Below are 15,464 nucleotides of genomic sequence, written 5' to 3'. Positions count from 1 at the left end.
GGGTCCTGAGCAACAAGACGCAGCGCCATCCAAAGACTGTCCGGAGCGACAAGACGCAGCACCATCCAAAGACTGTCCGGCGCGACAAGACGCAGCGCCATCCAAAGACTGTCCGTAGAGACAAGACGCAGCACCATCCAAAGACGGTCCGGAGCGACAAGACGCAGCGCCATCCAAAGTCTGTCCAGAGCGACAAGACGCAGTGCCATCCAAAGACTGTCCGTAGAGACAAGACGCAGTGCCATCCAAAGACTGTCCGGAGCGACAAGACGCAGCGCCATCCAAAGAGGGTCCTGAGCAACAAGACGCAGCGCCATCCAAAGACTGTCCGGAGCGACAAGACGCAGCACCATCCAAAGAGGGTCCTGAGCAACAAGACGCAGCGCCATCCAAAGACTGTCCGGAGCGACGAGACGCAGCACCATCCAAAGACTGTCCGGCGCGACAAGACGCAGCACCATCCAAAGACTGTCCGTAGAGACAAGACGCAGCACCATCCAAAGACTGTCCGGAGCGACAAGACGCAGCACCATCCAAAGAGGGTCCTGAGCAACAAGACGCAGCGCCATCCAAAGACTGTCCGGCGCGACAAGACGCAGCACCATCCAAAGACTGTCCGTAGAGACAAGATGCAGCACCATCCAAAGACGGTCCGGAGCGACAAGACGCAGCGCCATCCAAAGACTGTCCAGAGCGACAAGACGCAGTGCCATCCAAAGACTGTCCGTAGAGACAAGACGCAGCGCCATCCAAAGACGGTCCGGAGCGACAAGACGCAGCACCATCCAAAGACTGTCCAGAGCGACAAGACGCAGTGCCATCCAAAGACTGTCCGTAGAGACAAGACGCAGCACCATCCAAAGACTGTCTGGAGCGACAAGGCGCAGCACCATCCAAAGACGGTCCGGAGCGACAAGACGCAGCGCCATCCAAAGACTGTCCAGAGCGACAAGACGCAGTGCCATCCAAAGACTGTCCGTAGAGACAAGATGCAGCACCATCCAAAGACGGTCCGGAGCGACAAGACGCAGCGCCATCCAAAGACTGTCCAGAGCGACAAGACGCAGTGCCATCCAAAGACTGTCCGTAGAGACAAGACGCAGCACCATCCAAAGACTGTCTGGAGCGACAAGGCGCAGCACCATCCAAAGACGGTCCGGAGCGACAAGACGCAGTGCCATCCAAAGATTGTCCGGAGCAACAAGACGCAGCGCCATCCTCCGGAGCGTCAAGACGCAGAGCCATTATATGGAGGGTCGCTGGGTAAATCTGTCCATAGCACTGATGACATGGAGGCTGGTGCTCTAGTCACATCCAGAGCTGCATCCTCGGCTGCCACTCACATTACTGACGTGTGATACTACATCGCGTGCGACCATTTTCTCCTCCAGGCCACGGTCCCAGCAATGATGGCTTCCAGCCATTACCTCTAAGTGACCCCGCCTAGCACAGGTGGGCCTGGACCCCCAGGACCCCGCGGGGCTGTATGACACACAGTCAATTCCAAGCTTCTGTCATTGCGTTATGGCCAAGTCACAAATCTGGAAAGTAAAGCCCCAAAATCCGGAAAGAGCCACCATCACTCCAAGTAGCGTCAGACCAGTGCCAGCGCATGGGGGAAGGGCGGATGAGGATTAAATCGGGGGGGGGGTCACAGATAATGTCATCAGGGGATTTACACATTGGGAAGGGATCACAGGACAGGAGGGGGAGATAATGGCGGAGGAAGGACAGAGCCGGCGGCGGGCAGCGCCCAGACACGGAAAGTGGGTCACTGGAATAAGGTCACATCAGCACACGGGCGGCCGGAGGCACGCAACAGGAGGATTAGATACAGCTCAGCAGTCAGTATCACACAGGATAGGATTAGATACACAGCTCAGCAGTCAGTATCACACAGGAGAGGATTAGATACACAGCTCAGCAGTCAGTATCACACAGGAGAGGATTAGATACACGGCTCAGCAGACAGTATCACACAGGATAGGATTAGATACACGGCTCAGCAGTCAGTATCACACAGGAGAGGATTAGATACACAGCTCAGCAGTCAGTATCACACAGGAGAGGATTAGATACACGGCTCAGCAGTCAGTATCACACAGGAGAGGATTAGATACAGCTCAGCAGACAGTATCACACAGGATAGGATTAGATACACGGCTCAGCAGTCAGTATCACACAGGAGAGGATTAGATACACAGCTCAGCAGTGAGTATCACACAGGATAGGATTAGATACACAGCTCAGCAGTCAGTATCACACAGGATAGGACTAGATACACGGCTCAGCTGGCAGTATCACACAGGATAGGATTAGATACACGGCTCAGCAGTGAGTATCACAGGATAGGATTAGATACACAGCTCAGCAGTCAGTATCACACAGGATAGGACTAGATACACGGCTCAGCAGTCAGTATCACACAGGAGAGGATTAGATACACGGCTCAGCAGTGAGTATCACACAGGATAGGATTAGATACACAGCTCAGCAGTCAGTATCACACAGGATAGGACTAGATACACGGCTCAGCAGTCAGTATCACACAGGAGAGGATTAGATACACAGCTCAGCAGTCAGTATCACACAGGATAGGATTAGATACACGGCTCAGCAAACAGTATCACACAGGATAGGATTAGATACACGACTCAGCAGTCAGTATCACACAGGAGAGGATTAGATACAGCTCAGCAGTCAGTATCACACAGGATAGGATTAGATACACGGCTCAGCAAACAGTATCACACAGGATAGGATTAGATACAGCTCAGCAGTCAGTATCACACAGGAGAAGATTAGATACACGGCTCAGCAGACAGTATCACACAGGAGAAGATTAGATACATGGCTCAGCAGACAGTATCACACAGGAGAGGATTAGATACACGGCTCAGCAGTCAGTATCACACAGGATAGGATTAGATACACGGCTCAGCAGACAGTATCACACAGGAGAGGATTAGATACACGGCTCAGCAGTCAGTATCACACAGGATAGGATTAGATACATGGCTCAGCAGTCAGTATCACACAGGATAGGATTAGATACACGGCTCAGCAGTCAGTATCACACAGGATAGGATTAGATACATGGCTCAGCAGTCAGTATCACACAGGATAGGATTAGATACACGGCTCAGCAGTCAGTATCACACAGGAGAGGATTAGATACACAGCTCAGCAGTCAGTATCACACAGGAGAGGATTAGATACAGCTCAGCAGACAGTATCACACAGGATAGGATAGATACACGGCTCAGCAGTCAGTATCACACAGGAGAGGATTAGATACACGGCTCAGCAGTCAGTATCACACAGGAGAGGATTAGATACACGGCTCAGCAGACAGCATCACACAGGAGAGGATTAGATACACGGCTCAGCAGTCAGTATCACACAGGAGAGGATTAGATACACGGCTCAGCAGACAGTATCACACAGGAGAGGATTAGATACACGGCCCAGCAGTCAGTATCACACAGGAGAGGATTAGATACACGGCTCAGCAGACAGTATCACACAGGATAGGACTAGATACACGGCTCAGCAGTCAGTATCACACAGGAGAGGATTAGATACACGGCTCAGCAGTGAGTATCACACAGGATAGGATTAGATACACAGCTCAGCAGTCAGTATCACACAGGATAGGACTAGATACACGGCTCAGCAGGCAGTATCACACAGGATAGGATTAGATACACGGCTCAGCAGTCAGTATCACACAGGAGAGTATTAGATACACAGCTCAGCAGACAGTATCACACAGGAGAGGATTAGATACACGGCTCAACAGTGAGTATCACACAGGATAGGATTAGATACACAGCTCAGCAGTCAGTATCACACAGGATAGGACTAGATACACGGCTCAGCAGGCAGTATCACACAGGATAGGATTAGATACACGGCTCAGCAGTCAGTATCACACAGGATAGGATTAGATACATGGCTCAGCAGTCAGTATCACACAGGATAGGATTAGATACACGGCTCAGCAGTCAGTATCACACAGGAGAGTATTAGATACACAGCTCAGCAGACAGTATCACACAGGAGAGGATTAGATACACGGCTCAGCAGTGAGTATCACACAGGATAGGATTAGATACACAGCTCAGCAGTCAGTATCACACAGGATAGGACTAGATACACGGCTCAGCAGGCAGTATCACACAGGATAGGATTAGATACACGGCTCAGCAGTGAGTATCACACAGGATAGGATTAGATACACGGCTCAGCAGTCAGTATCACACAGGATAGGAATAGATACACGGCTCAGCAGTCAGTATCACACAGGAGAGGATTAGATACACGGCTCAGCAGTCAGTATCACACAGGAGAGTATTAGATACAGCTCAGCAGACAGTATCACACAGGAGAGGATTAGGTACACAGGGGACTGCATAGGCCAAAATAATGATGTAACCAAGATGTTCCTCAGTCACATCTTATACTCCAATCACATTCAAAGCTGCAGTCTGTTTTCCGGGTTAGATCTCACTGGTGCCCCCTATAGTTTCTCAGTCTGTATAGAAGAATGCTGTTCGCGCGGAGGGTTGGGGTCTTCTCTCTCTACCTGTGCTGAGTGGGCGGTGTCTTCCTGGAGTGACATCAGACCTATGCTTTTTGGTCTGACCAATCAGAAGCCTCCGGTCTGCTGCTCCCTCCCCCATCACTGCAGAGGAGGAGCAGGAGGACCCGGCTGATGGCGGCATGTGACGCCCCCGAGGGGCCGCAGGACGTTCTCGGCACAGCACAGTCCTGTGGATGTGTCTCGCGCACTGAAGGCCGCTCTGTGCAGGGTCGAGGCGCCAGAAACTTCTCATAGGGATAAATTGTCACTTATTCTGTTTGTAAGACCAGATGGCAGCGGTTACACAGGAGGCAAATGGAAAAAGCGACATTTGGCCACAATGGGCCTTATTCAATCCAAAATTACAGGTTTAAAAAAAACTGCCATAATATAAGTTATCTGCTTCTAAAGAGAATAAAAGTTACATTTTATCCCTACGAGAAGTTTTTGTTCCTCAGATCCTTTGGATTTTGACAGCAAAGATCACAACGTATCAGCTAGAGCCGCTCCGGCCGCTGCTGTAAGGCCGACCCAGTGAGGTGCGAGTCAGTGTGTCGCCAGGACCCAGCGAGGCGCGAGTCAGTGTGCCGCCAGGACCCAGCGAGGCACGAGTCAGTGTGTCGCCAGGACCCAGCGAGGCGTGAGTCAGTGTGCCGCCAGGACCCAGCGAGGCACGAGTCAGTGTGCCGCCAGGACCCAGCGAGGCGCGAGTCAGTGTGCCGCCAGGACCCAGCGAGGCGCCAGTCAGTGTGCCACCAGGACCCAGCGAGGTGCCAGTCAGTGTGCCACCAGGACCCAGCGAGGTGCGAGTCAGTGTGCCGCCAGGACCCAGCGAGGCGCGAGTCAGTCTGCCGCCAGGACCCAGCGAGGCGCGAGTCAGTGTGCCACCAGGACCCAGAGAGGCGCGAGTCAGTGTGCCGCCCGGACCCAGCGAGGCGCGAGTCAGTGTGCCGCCCGGACCCAGCGAGGCGCGAGTCAGTGTGCCGCCAGGATCCCGCTCCGCTGATACCACCAGAGGGCAAACAGGTAAGACTGCATGCTGCTCCGCACCTCTAGGGTTTCTTTAAGGAAAAGTGCAGCTCTACGCCTTTAGGGCAGAGTGTCGCTTAGTTCCTTTAGGGTAGGGCGTCGCTCTACACCTCTAGGGCAGGGCGCCGCTCAGTTCCTCTAGGGCAGGGCGCCGCTCAGTTCCTCTTGGGCAGGGTGCCGCTCAGTTCCTCTAGGGCAGGGCGTCGCTATACACCTCTAGGGCAGGGCGCCGCTCAGTTCCTCTAGGGCAGGGCGCCGCTCAGTTCCTCTAGGGCAGGGCGCCGCTCAGTTCCCCTAGGGCAGGGTGCCGCTCAGTTCCTCTAGGGCAGGGCGCCGCTCAGTTCCTCTAGGGCAGGGCGCCCCTCAGTTCCTCTAGGGCAGGGCGCCGCTCAGTTCCTTTAGGGCAGGGCGTCGCTCCGTGCCTCTAGGGCAGGGCGCCGCTCAGTTCCTCTAGGGCAGGGCGCCGCTCAGTTCCTCTAGGGCAGGGCGCCGCTCAGTTCCTCTAGGGCAGGGCACCGCTCAGTTCCTCTAGGGCAGGGCACCGCTCAGTTCCTCTAGGGCAGGGCGTCGCTCCGCGCCTCTAGGGCAGGGCGCCGCTCAGTTCCTCTAGGGCAGGGCGCCGCTCAGTTCCCCTAGGGCAGGGCGTCGCTCCGCGCCTCTAGGGCAGGGCGCCGCTCAGTTCCTCTAGGGCAGGGCGCCGCTCAGTTCCTCTAGGGCAGGGCATCGCTCCGCGTCTCTAGGGCAGGGCGCCGCTCAGTTCCTCTAGGGCAGGGCGCCGCCCAGTTCCTCTAGGGCAGGGCGCCGCTCAGTTCCTCTAGGGCAGGGCGCCGCTCAGGTCCTCTAGGGCAGGGCGCCGCTCCGCGCCTCTAGGGCAGGGTGCCGCTCAGCGCCTCTAGGGCAGGGCGCCGCTCAGCTCCTCTAGGGCAGGATGCCGCTCAGCTCCTCTAGGGCAGGGCGCCGCTCAGCTCCTCTAGGGCAGGGCGCCGCTCAGCTCCTCTAGGGTAGGGCGCCGCTCAGCTCCTCTAGGGCAGGGCGCCGCTCAGTTCCACTAGAACATGGCGCCGCTCAGTTCCTCTAGGGCAGGGCACCGGGCAGCCTGTCTGCTCCCTCCGCCACAATCAGTAAATAGAACACACGCTACTACAGCAACAGCTTTGCTGCTCTAAAAAGACACAAACCCCTTCAATGGCGGAGCTGGTGAGATTAGCTCAGCAGAGCGGCGCACGTCCTCTAAATCCGTCAGTGTCGGGGACTCACCACATACAGCTGCTTCCATAGCAAGGCCCATTCCTGCAGCGTGGACGTCACCACGTCAGTGTGCCGCCAGGACCCAGCGAGGCGCGAGTCAGTGTGCCGCCAGGACCCAGCGAGGCGCGAGTCAGTGTGCCGCCAGGACCCAACGAGGCGCGAGTCAGTGTGCCGCCAGGACCCCGCAAGGAGCGAGTCAGTGTGCCGCCAGGACCCCGCAAGGAGCGAGTCAGTGTGCCGCCAGGACCCCGCTCCGCTGATACCACCAGAGGGCAAACAGGTAAGACTGCATGCTGCTCCGCACCTCTAGGGTTTCTTTAGGGAAAAGTGCAGATCTACGCCTTTAGGGCAGAGTGTCGCTCAGTTCCTTTAGGGCAGGGCGTCGCTCTACACCTCTAGGGCAGGGCGCCGCTCAGTTCCTCTAGGGCAGGGCGCCGCTCAGTTCCTCTAGGGCAGGGCGCCGCTCAGTTCCTCTAGGGCAGGGCGTCGCTCTACACCTCTAGGGCAGGGCGCCGCTCAGTTCCTCTAGGGCAGGGCGCCGCTCCGCGCCTCTAGGGCAGGGCGCCGCTCAGTTCCTCTAGGGCAGGGCGCCGCTCAGTTCCTCTAGGGCAGGGCGCCGCTCCGCGCCTCTAGGGCAGGGCGCCGCTCAGTTCTTCTAGGGCAGGGCGCCACGCAGCTCCTCTAGGGCAGGGCGCCGCTCAGCTCCTCTGGGGCAGGGCGCCGCTCAGCTCCTCTAGGGCAGGGCGCCGCTCAGCTCCTCTAGGGTAGGGCGTCGCTCCGCGCCTCTAGGGCAGGGCGCCGCTCAGTTCCTCTAGGGCAGGGCGCCGCTCAGTTCCTCTAGGGCAGGGCGCCGCTCAGTTCCTCTAGGGCAGGGCGCCGCTCAGTTCCTCTAGGGCAGGGCGCCGCTCAGTTCCTCTAGGGCAGGGCGTCGCTCAGTTCCTCTAGGGCAGGGCGCCGCTCAGTTCCTCTAGGGCAGGGCGCCGCTCAGTTCCTCTAGGGCAGGGCGCCGCTCCGCGCCTCTAGGGCAGGGCGCCATGCAGCTCCTCTAGGGCAGGGCGCCGCTCAGCTCCTCTAGGGCAGGGCGCCGCTCAGCTCCTCTAGGGTAGGGCGTCGCTCCGCGCCTCTAGGGCAGGGCGCCGCTCAGTTCCTCTAGGGCAGGGTGCCGCTCAGTTCCTCTAGGGCAGGGCGCCACTCAGCTCCTCTAGGGCAGGACGCCGCTCAGCTCCTCTAGGGCAGGGCGCCTCTCAGTTCCACTAGAACATGGCACCGCTCAGCTCCTCTAGGGCAGGGCGCCGCTCAGTTCCTCTAGGGCAGGGTGCCGCTCAGTTCCTCTAGGGCAGGGCGCCCCTCAGCTCCTCTAGGGCAGGGCGCCGCTCAGCTCCTCTAGGGCAGGACGCCGCTCAGCTCCTCTAGGGCAGGGCGCCTCTCAGTTCCACTAGAACATGGCACCGCTCAGCTCCTCTAGGGCAGGGCGCCGCTCAGTTCCACTAGAACATGGCACCGCTCAGTTCCTCTAGGGCAGGGCACCGCGCAGCCTGTCTGCTCCCTCCGCCACAATCAGTGAATAGAACACACGCTACTACAGCAACAGCTTTGCTGCTCTAAAAAGACACAAACCCCTTCAATGGCGGAGCCGGTGAGATCAGCTCAGCAGAGCGGTGCACGTCCTCTAAATCCGTCAGTATCGGGGACTCACCACATACAGCTGCTTCCATAGCGAGGCCCATTCCTGCAGCGTGGACGTCACCTCCGTGACAAGGGGGTCTTCCACAGGAACGACGGTCTCATACTGCCTGCAGGCGAAACAGAGAGAAGGTGGTCACATCATAGTACTGGCGGCCCCCCGCACTGCTCCCCAATACAGGGCCCCCATGCACCGCACCTCGCTATCAATCTTTGCTCCCCCATACCGACCCCCTTGCCTGTAATATTTGGGCAACAATTCCTTTATGTCCTGACATTTCTTGTGACTTTCTGTCAGTCTGTTTTATCAGAGGCTGCAGCTGCGTCTCTGTCCTCCATGCTTTACACTGCAGCTCTGCCTCGTCTCATGTAGTCACAGAACCTGCCCCAATACTGGACACTGGAGGCTCGTGGACGGGGACAATGCGCCAGCACCCGATACCTGCGGAGCTGATACTCTGAGCAGAGTTTTCTCATCTTCGAGGCTTCAGGTCCTTTCTGCACTACAAGCACCAGAATGGATTAACCCCTGATACACAGGTGGTGGACAGGATGCTACGGGTCCGGCATACCGCTGGTTTTGCCATTTTCTTGTCCCTGGATGTGGCTAATATCACACGGAATCGCTGGGGTCCGCACTCCTCACCCTCGACATCCACATAATGCAAATCTGCACCCGCCGTACACAAGGGACCACCCACTGACTGGCTGCAGCGCCCACTACACATGGCAGCGCCCACAAGTTTATTTACAGTCCTTTACCCATGTCATACATAGTCACACGGTGGCACATCATACATACAGTCACACGGTGGCACAGCCTGGCACATCATACATACAGTCACATGGTGGCACATCATACACACAGTCACACGATGGCACAGCCTGGCACATCATACTTACAGTCACACGGTGGCACAGCCTGGCACATCATACACACAGTTACACGATGGCACAGCCTGGCACATCATACATACAGTCACATGGTGGCACATCATACACACAGTCACACGATGGCACAGCCTGGCACATCATACAGTCACACGGTGGCACAGCCTGGCACATCATACAGTCACACGGTGGCACAGCCTGGCACATCATACACACAGTTACACGATGGCACAGCCTGGCACATCATACACACAGTCACATGGTGGCACATCATACACACAGTCACACGATGGCACAGCCTGGCACATCATACACACAGTTACACGATGGCACAGCCTGGCACATCATACATACAGTCACATGGTGGCACAGCCTGGCACATCATACACACAGTCACACGGTGGCACAGCCTGGCACATCATACATACAGTCACACAGTGGCACAGCCTGGCACATCATACATACAGTCACATGGTGGCACAGCCTGGCACATCATACAGTCACACGGTGGCACAGCATGGCACATCATAGTCACACGATGGTACAGCCTGGCACATCATACATACAGTCACACGGTAACACAGTCTGGCACATCATACATACAGTCACACGGTGGCACAGCCTGGCACATCATACATACAGTCACACGGTGGCACAGTCTGGCACATCATACATACAGTCACACAGTGGCACAGTCTGGCACATCATACAGTCACACGATGGCACAGCATGGCACATCATACATAGTCACACGGTGGCACAGCCTGGCACATCATACATACAGTTACAGGGTGGCACAGCCTGGCACATAATACATACAGTCACACGGTGGAACAGTCTGGCACATCATACACACAGTCACACGGTGGCACATCATACACACAGTCACACGGTGGCACAGCCTGGCACATCATACACACATCACACGGTGGCACATCATACATACAGTCACATGGTGGCACAGCCTGGCACATAATACATACAGTCACACTGTGGCACAGTCTGGCACATCATACATACAGTCACACGGTGGCACAGCCTGGCACATCATACATACAGTCACACGGTGGCACAGCCTGGCACATCATACACACAGTCACACGGTGGCACATCATACATACAGTCACACGGTGGCACAGCCTGGCACATCATACAACAGTCACACGGTGGCACAGTCTGGCACATCATACATACAGTCACACGGAGGCACATCATACATACAGTCACACGGTGGCACAGCCTGGCACATCATACAACAGTCACACGGTGGCACAGTCTGGCACATCATACATACAGTCACACGGTGGCACAGCCTGGCACATCATACATACAGTCACACGGTGGCACAGCCTGGCACATCATACACACAGTCACACGGTGGCACATCATACATACAGTCACACGGTGGCACAGCCTGGCACATCATACAACAGTCACACGGTGGCACAGTCTGGCACATCATACATACAGTCACACGGAGGCACATCATACATACAGTCACACGGTGGCACAGCCTGGCACATCATACAACAGTCACACGGTGGCACAGCCTGGCACATCATACAACAGTCACACGGTGGCACAGTCTGGCACATCATACATACAGTCACACGGAGGCACATCATACATACAGTCACACGGTGGCACAGCCTGGCACATCATACAACAGTCACACGGTGGCACAGTCTGGCACATCATACATACAGTCACACGGAGGCACATCATACATACAGTCACACGGTGGCACAGCCTGGCACATCATACAACAGTCACACGGTGGCACAGTCTGGCACATCATACATACAGTCACACGGTGGCACAGCCTGGCACATCATACATACAGTCACACGGTGGCACAGCCTGGCACATCATACACACAGTCACACGGTGGCACATCATACATACAGTCACACGGTGGCACAGTCTGGCACATCATACATACAGTCACACGGAGGCACAGCCTGGCACATCATACAACAGTCACACGGTGGCACAGCCTGGCACATCATACAACAGTCACACGGTGGCACAGCCTGGCACATCATACAACAGTCACACGGTGGCACAGTCTGGCACATCATACATACAGTCACACGGAGGCACATCATACAACAGTCACACGGTGGCACAGTCTGGCACATCATACAGATTACAGCTGTGCAGTGTTGTGGGGAATTCATGAAACAATTAAAGCGTTAAGAGCTGAGCCTCCCCCACTGGTGCCAGTGCCACACACAGCCGCCTCCTGCAGACGTCTGCTCTCCTCCCCTGTCACCCATGCACAGTACGCAGGGCACATGCTGGGGTCAGGGCTGTGTGGATGCTGGACAGGTGGATGGCGCAGCGCCCGCCGAGTGCAGGAAGAAGGATGAAGGCTCCTACCTCTCTGGTATCGCTGCCTCCTCTCCGATCTATGCAGCAATGAGGCATCCGAAAGAAGCGAAAAATAAACCTCCCACGTACCCGGCACACATCCCCAGAGCACACCGCAGCTACGCACACACACCGCAGCTACGCACACACACACCGCAGCTACGCACACACATATACACACACACCGCAGCTACGCACACACGCACCGCAGCTACGCACACCCATATACACACACACACACACCACAGCTACGCACATACACACACACACCGCAGCTACACACACACCGCAGCTACGCACACACATATACACACACACCGCAGCTACGCACACACACATACACCGCAGCTACGCACACACACATACACACACACCGCAGCTACGCGCACACACACACACACACACACACACACCGTAGCTACGCGCACACACACCGCAGCTACGCACACACATATACACACACCGCAGCCATGCACACACACACCGCAGCCATGCACACACACATACACACACACCGCAGCTACGCACACACATATACACACACACACCGTAGCTACGCACACACATATACACACACACCGTAGCTACACACACACACACCGCAGCTACGCATACACACCGCAGCTACACACAGACACCGCAGCTACGCACACAGATATACACACACACCGCAGCTACGCACACACATATACACACACCGCAGATACGCGCACACACACCGCAGCTACGCACACACACCGCAGCTACGCACACACACACACCGCAGCTACGCACACACATACCGCAGCTACGCACACACAACACAGCTAGTAACAAACACACCGCAGCTATGCACGCATATACACATTGCAGCTACGCACACATACACAAAGCTACGCATACATATATAAACACAGCAGCTTCGCACATATATATAGATATATATATATATATATATACACATACACACAGCTATGCACATACATATACATACCACAGCTACATACACACATCGCATCTATGTACACACATATACACTGCAGCTACAGACACACCGCATCTACGAACATACATGTACATACAGCAGCTATGAACACATATATAGACACCGCAGCTACATACACATACAAATACACACCGTAGCTACATACACACACATATACACGCTGCAGCTATATACACACAATTATACACACATACACACACCGTATCTACATACACATACATATACACACTGCAGCTACATACACATACATATACACACCGTAGCTACATACACACACATATACACGCTGCAGCTATATACACACAATTATACACACACACACCGTATCTACATACACATACATATACACGCTGCAGCTATATACACACAATTATACACACATACACACACCGTATCTACATACACATACATATACACACTGCAGCTACATACACATACATATACACACCGTAGCTACATACACACACATATACACGCTGCAGCTATATACACACAATTATACACACACACACCGTATCTACATACACATACATATACACGCTGCAGCTATATACACACAATTATACACACATACACACACCGTATCTACATACACATACATATACACACTGCAGCTACATACACATACATATACACACCGTAGCTACATACACACACATATACACGCTGCAGCTATATACACACAATTATACACACACACACCGTATCTACATACACATACATATACACACCGTAGCTACATACACACACATATACACGCTGCAGCTATATACACACAATTATACACACATACACACACCGTAGCTACATACACACACATATACACACCGTAGCGACATACACACACGTATACACACCTCAGCTACATACACACAATTATACACACACATCGTAGCTACATACACACACATATACACACCATAGCTACATACACACACATATACACATCGTAGCTACATACACACACACATCGTAGCTACATACACACATATACACAACATAGCTACATACACACACATATACACACTGCAGCTACATACACACATACAGCTCTGGCAAAAATTAAGAAACCACTGCAAAATGTCCAGTTTGTCTGATTGTTCTATTTATAGGTATATTTTTGAGTAAAATGTAAATTGTTCTTTTACTCTATAAACTTCTGACAACACGTCTTTGCATTTCCAAGCAATACATTTTGTATTTATTTTCTGAAAATAAGAAATGGTCAAAATAAAAAAAATACATTGCTTGCGGACATCAAATAATGCAAAGTAAACAAGTTCAGAATCATTTAGAAACAACAATACTAATGTTTTACCTCAGGAAGAATTCAGAAATCAATATTTGGTGGAATAACCATGATTTTTATTCCCAGCTTTCCTGCGTCTTGGCAGCTTTCTACCAGTCTTTCACACTGCTCCTGGGTGACCTTATGCGACTCCTGGTACAGAAATGTAAGCAGTTCTTCTTTGTTTGATGGCTTGTGACTATCCATCTTCCTCTTGATTACATTCCAGAGGTTTTCAATGGGGTTCAGGTCTGGAGATTGGGCGGCCATGACAGGGATTTGATGTGGTGGACCTTCATCCACAACTTGATTGACCTAGCTGTGTGGCATGGTGCATTGTCCTGCTGGAAACACCAGTCCTCAGAGTTGGGGAACATTGGCTGAGCACAAGGAAGCAGCTGTTTTTCCAGGATAACCTTGTATGCGGCTTCATTCATACGTCCTTCGTAAAGATTAACCTGCCCAATTCCAGCCTTGCTGAAGCATCCCCAGATCATCACCGATCCTCCACCAAATTTCACAGTGGATACAAGACACTGTGGCTTGTACGCCTCTCCAGGTCTCCGTCTAACCATTAGACGACCCGGTGTTGGGCAAAGCTGAAAATTAGACTTATCAGAGAAGATTACCTTACTCCAGTCATCTATGGTCCAGTCCTTAAGGTCTTTGGCAAACTTCAGCCTGGCTCTCCTTTGCTTCTCACTTGTGAAAGGCTTTTTTCGAGCTTTACATGACTTGAGTCCTGCCTCTAGGAGCCTGTTATGAACTGTTCTTGCCCGGTCACTTCACCCCAGCTGCCATTTGCCAGTCTCTTTGTAGGTCACATGATGTCATCCTGCGGTTGCTGAGTGACATTCAAATAAGAGGATGGTCATCCCGGCCAGTGGAGAGTCGTTTTCACCCTCTGCCGGTCTGTAGCTTTGTTGTCACCAATATCTGCTGCTGGACCTTGTTGTAATGGACTGCAGTCTTAGAAATTTTAAAGATGGAGGCAACATGACGCTCACTGTGTCCCTCTGCTAGTAAAGCCAGGATTAAGCCCTTTTTTCCCTCACTCAAGACTTTTCTTTTCAACTCCTTTGGCATGGTTAAGGCTGTGTGCACACGTTCAGGATTTTTCACTTTTTTTGCTATAAAAACGCAAAAAAAGTGAAAAAAATTCATACATTAAACATCCTATTAGGATGCAAGCCGCAATTTTTGTGCACATGCTGCGTTTTTTTCCGCGGCGGAATCACATAGGCAGCATCAATAGTAAAAAGTTGGTCACACTTGTCAAACACTATGCCTGACAAGTGTGACGAACCTGTCAATCAGTTTTCCAAGCGGTGCTACAGATCACTTGGAAATCGCTAGTGTTTAGTGGGAAACCGCATGCCAAT

General features: G+C 53.4%; 1 protein-coding gene across 5 annotated transcripts in view; it reads right to left on the bottom strand.

Annotated features, from left to right (window-relative positions):
- Positions 1–15,464, bottom strand: part of DOCK3 (dedicator of cytokinesis 3) — a 300,167-nt gene that overhangs the window by 222,277 nt on the left and 62,426 nt on the right. For 4 of the 5 annotated variants that reach the window (XM_077277042.1, XM_077277043.1, XM_077277041.1 and 1 more), the window contains one exon: positions 8,559–8,655. In XM_077277042.1, the coding sequence (XP_077133157.1) occupies positions 8,559–8,655 (97 nt within the window). Of the gene's footprint in view, positions 1–8,558; positions 8,656–11,818; positions 11,970–15,464 lie in introns of those variants that run through there. The other variant, XM_077277044.1, reaches the window with a different exon arrangement.

This window comes from Ranitomeya variabilis, chromosome 8, assembly GCF_051348905.1.
Source record: "Ranitomeya variabilis isolate aRanVar5 chromosome 8, aRanVar5.hap1, whole genome shotgun sequence".
NCBI lineage: Eukaryota > Metazoa > Chordata > Amphibia > Anura > Dendrobatidae > Ranitomeya > Ranitomeya variabilis.
Note: the sequence above shows the minus strand (reverse complement) of the source record. Positions and strands in the feature narration are given on the sequence as shown.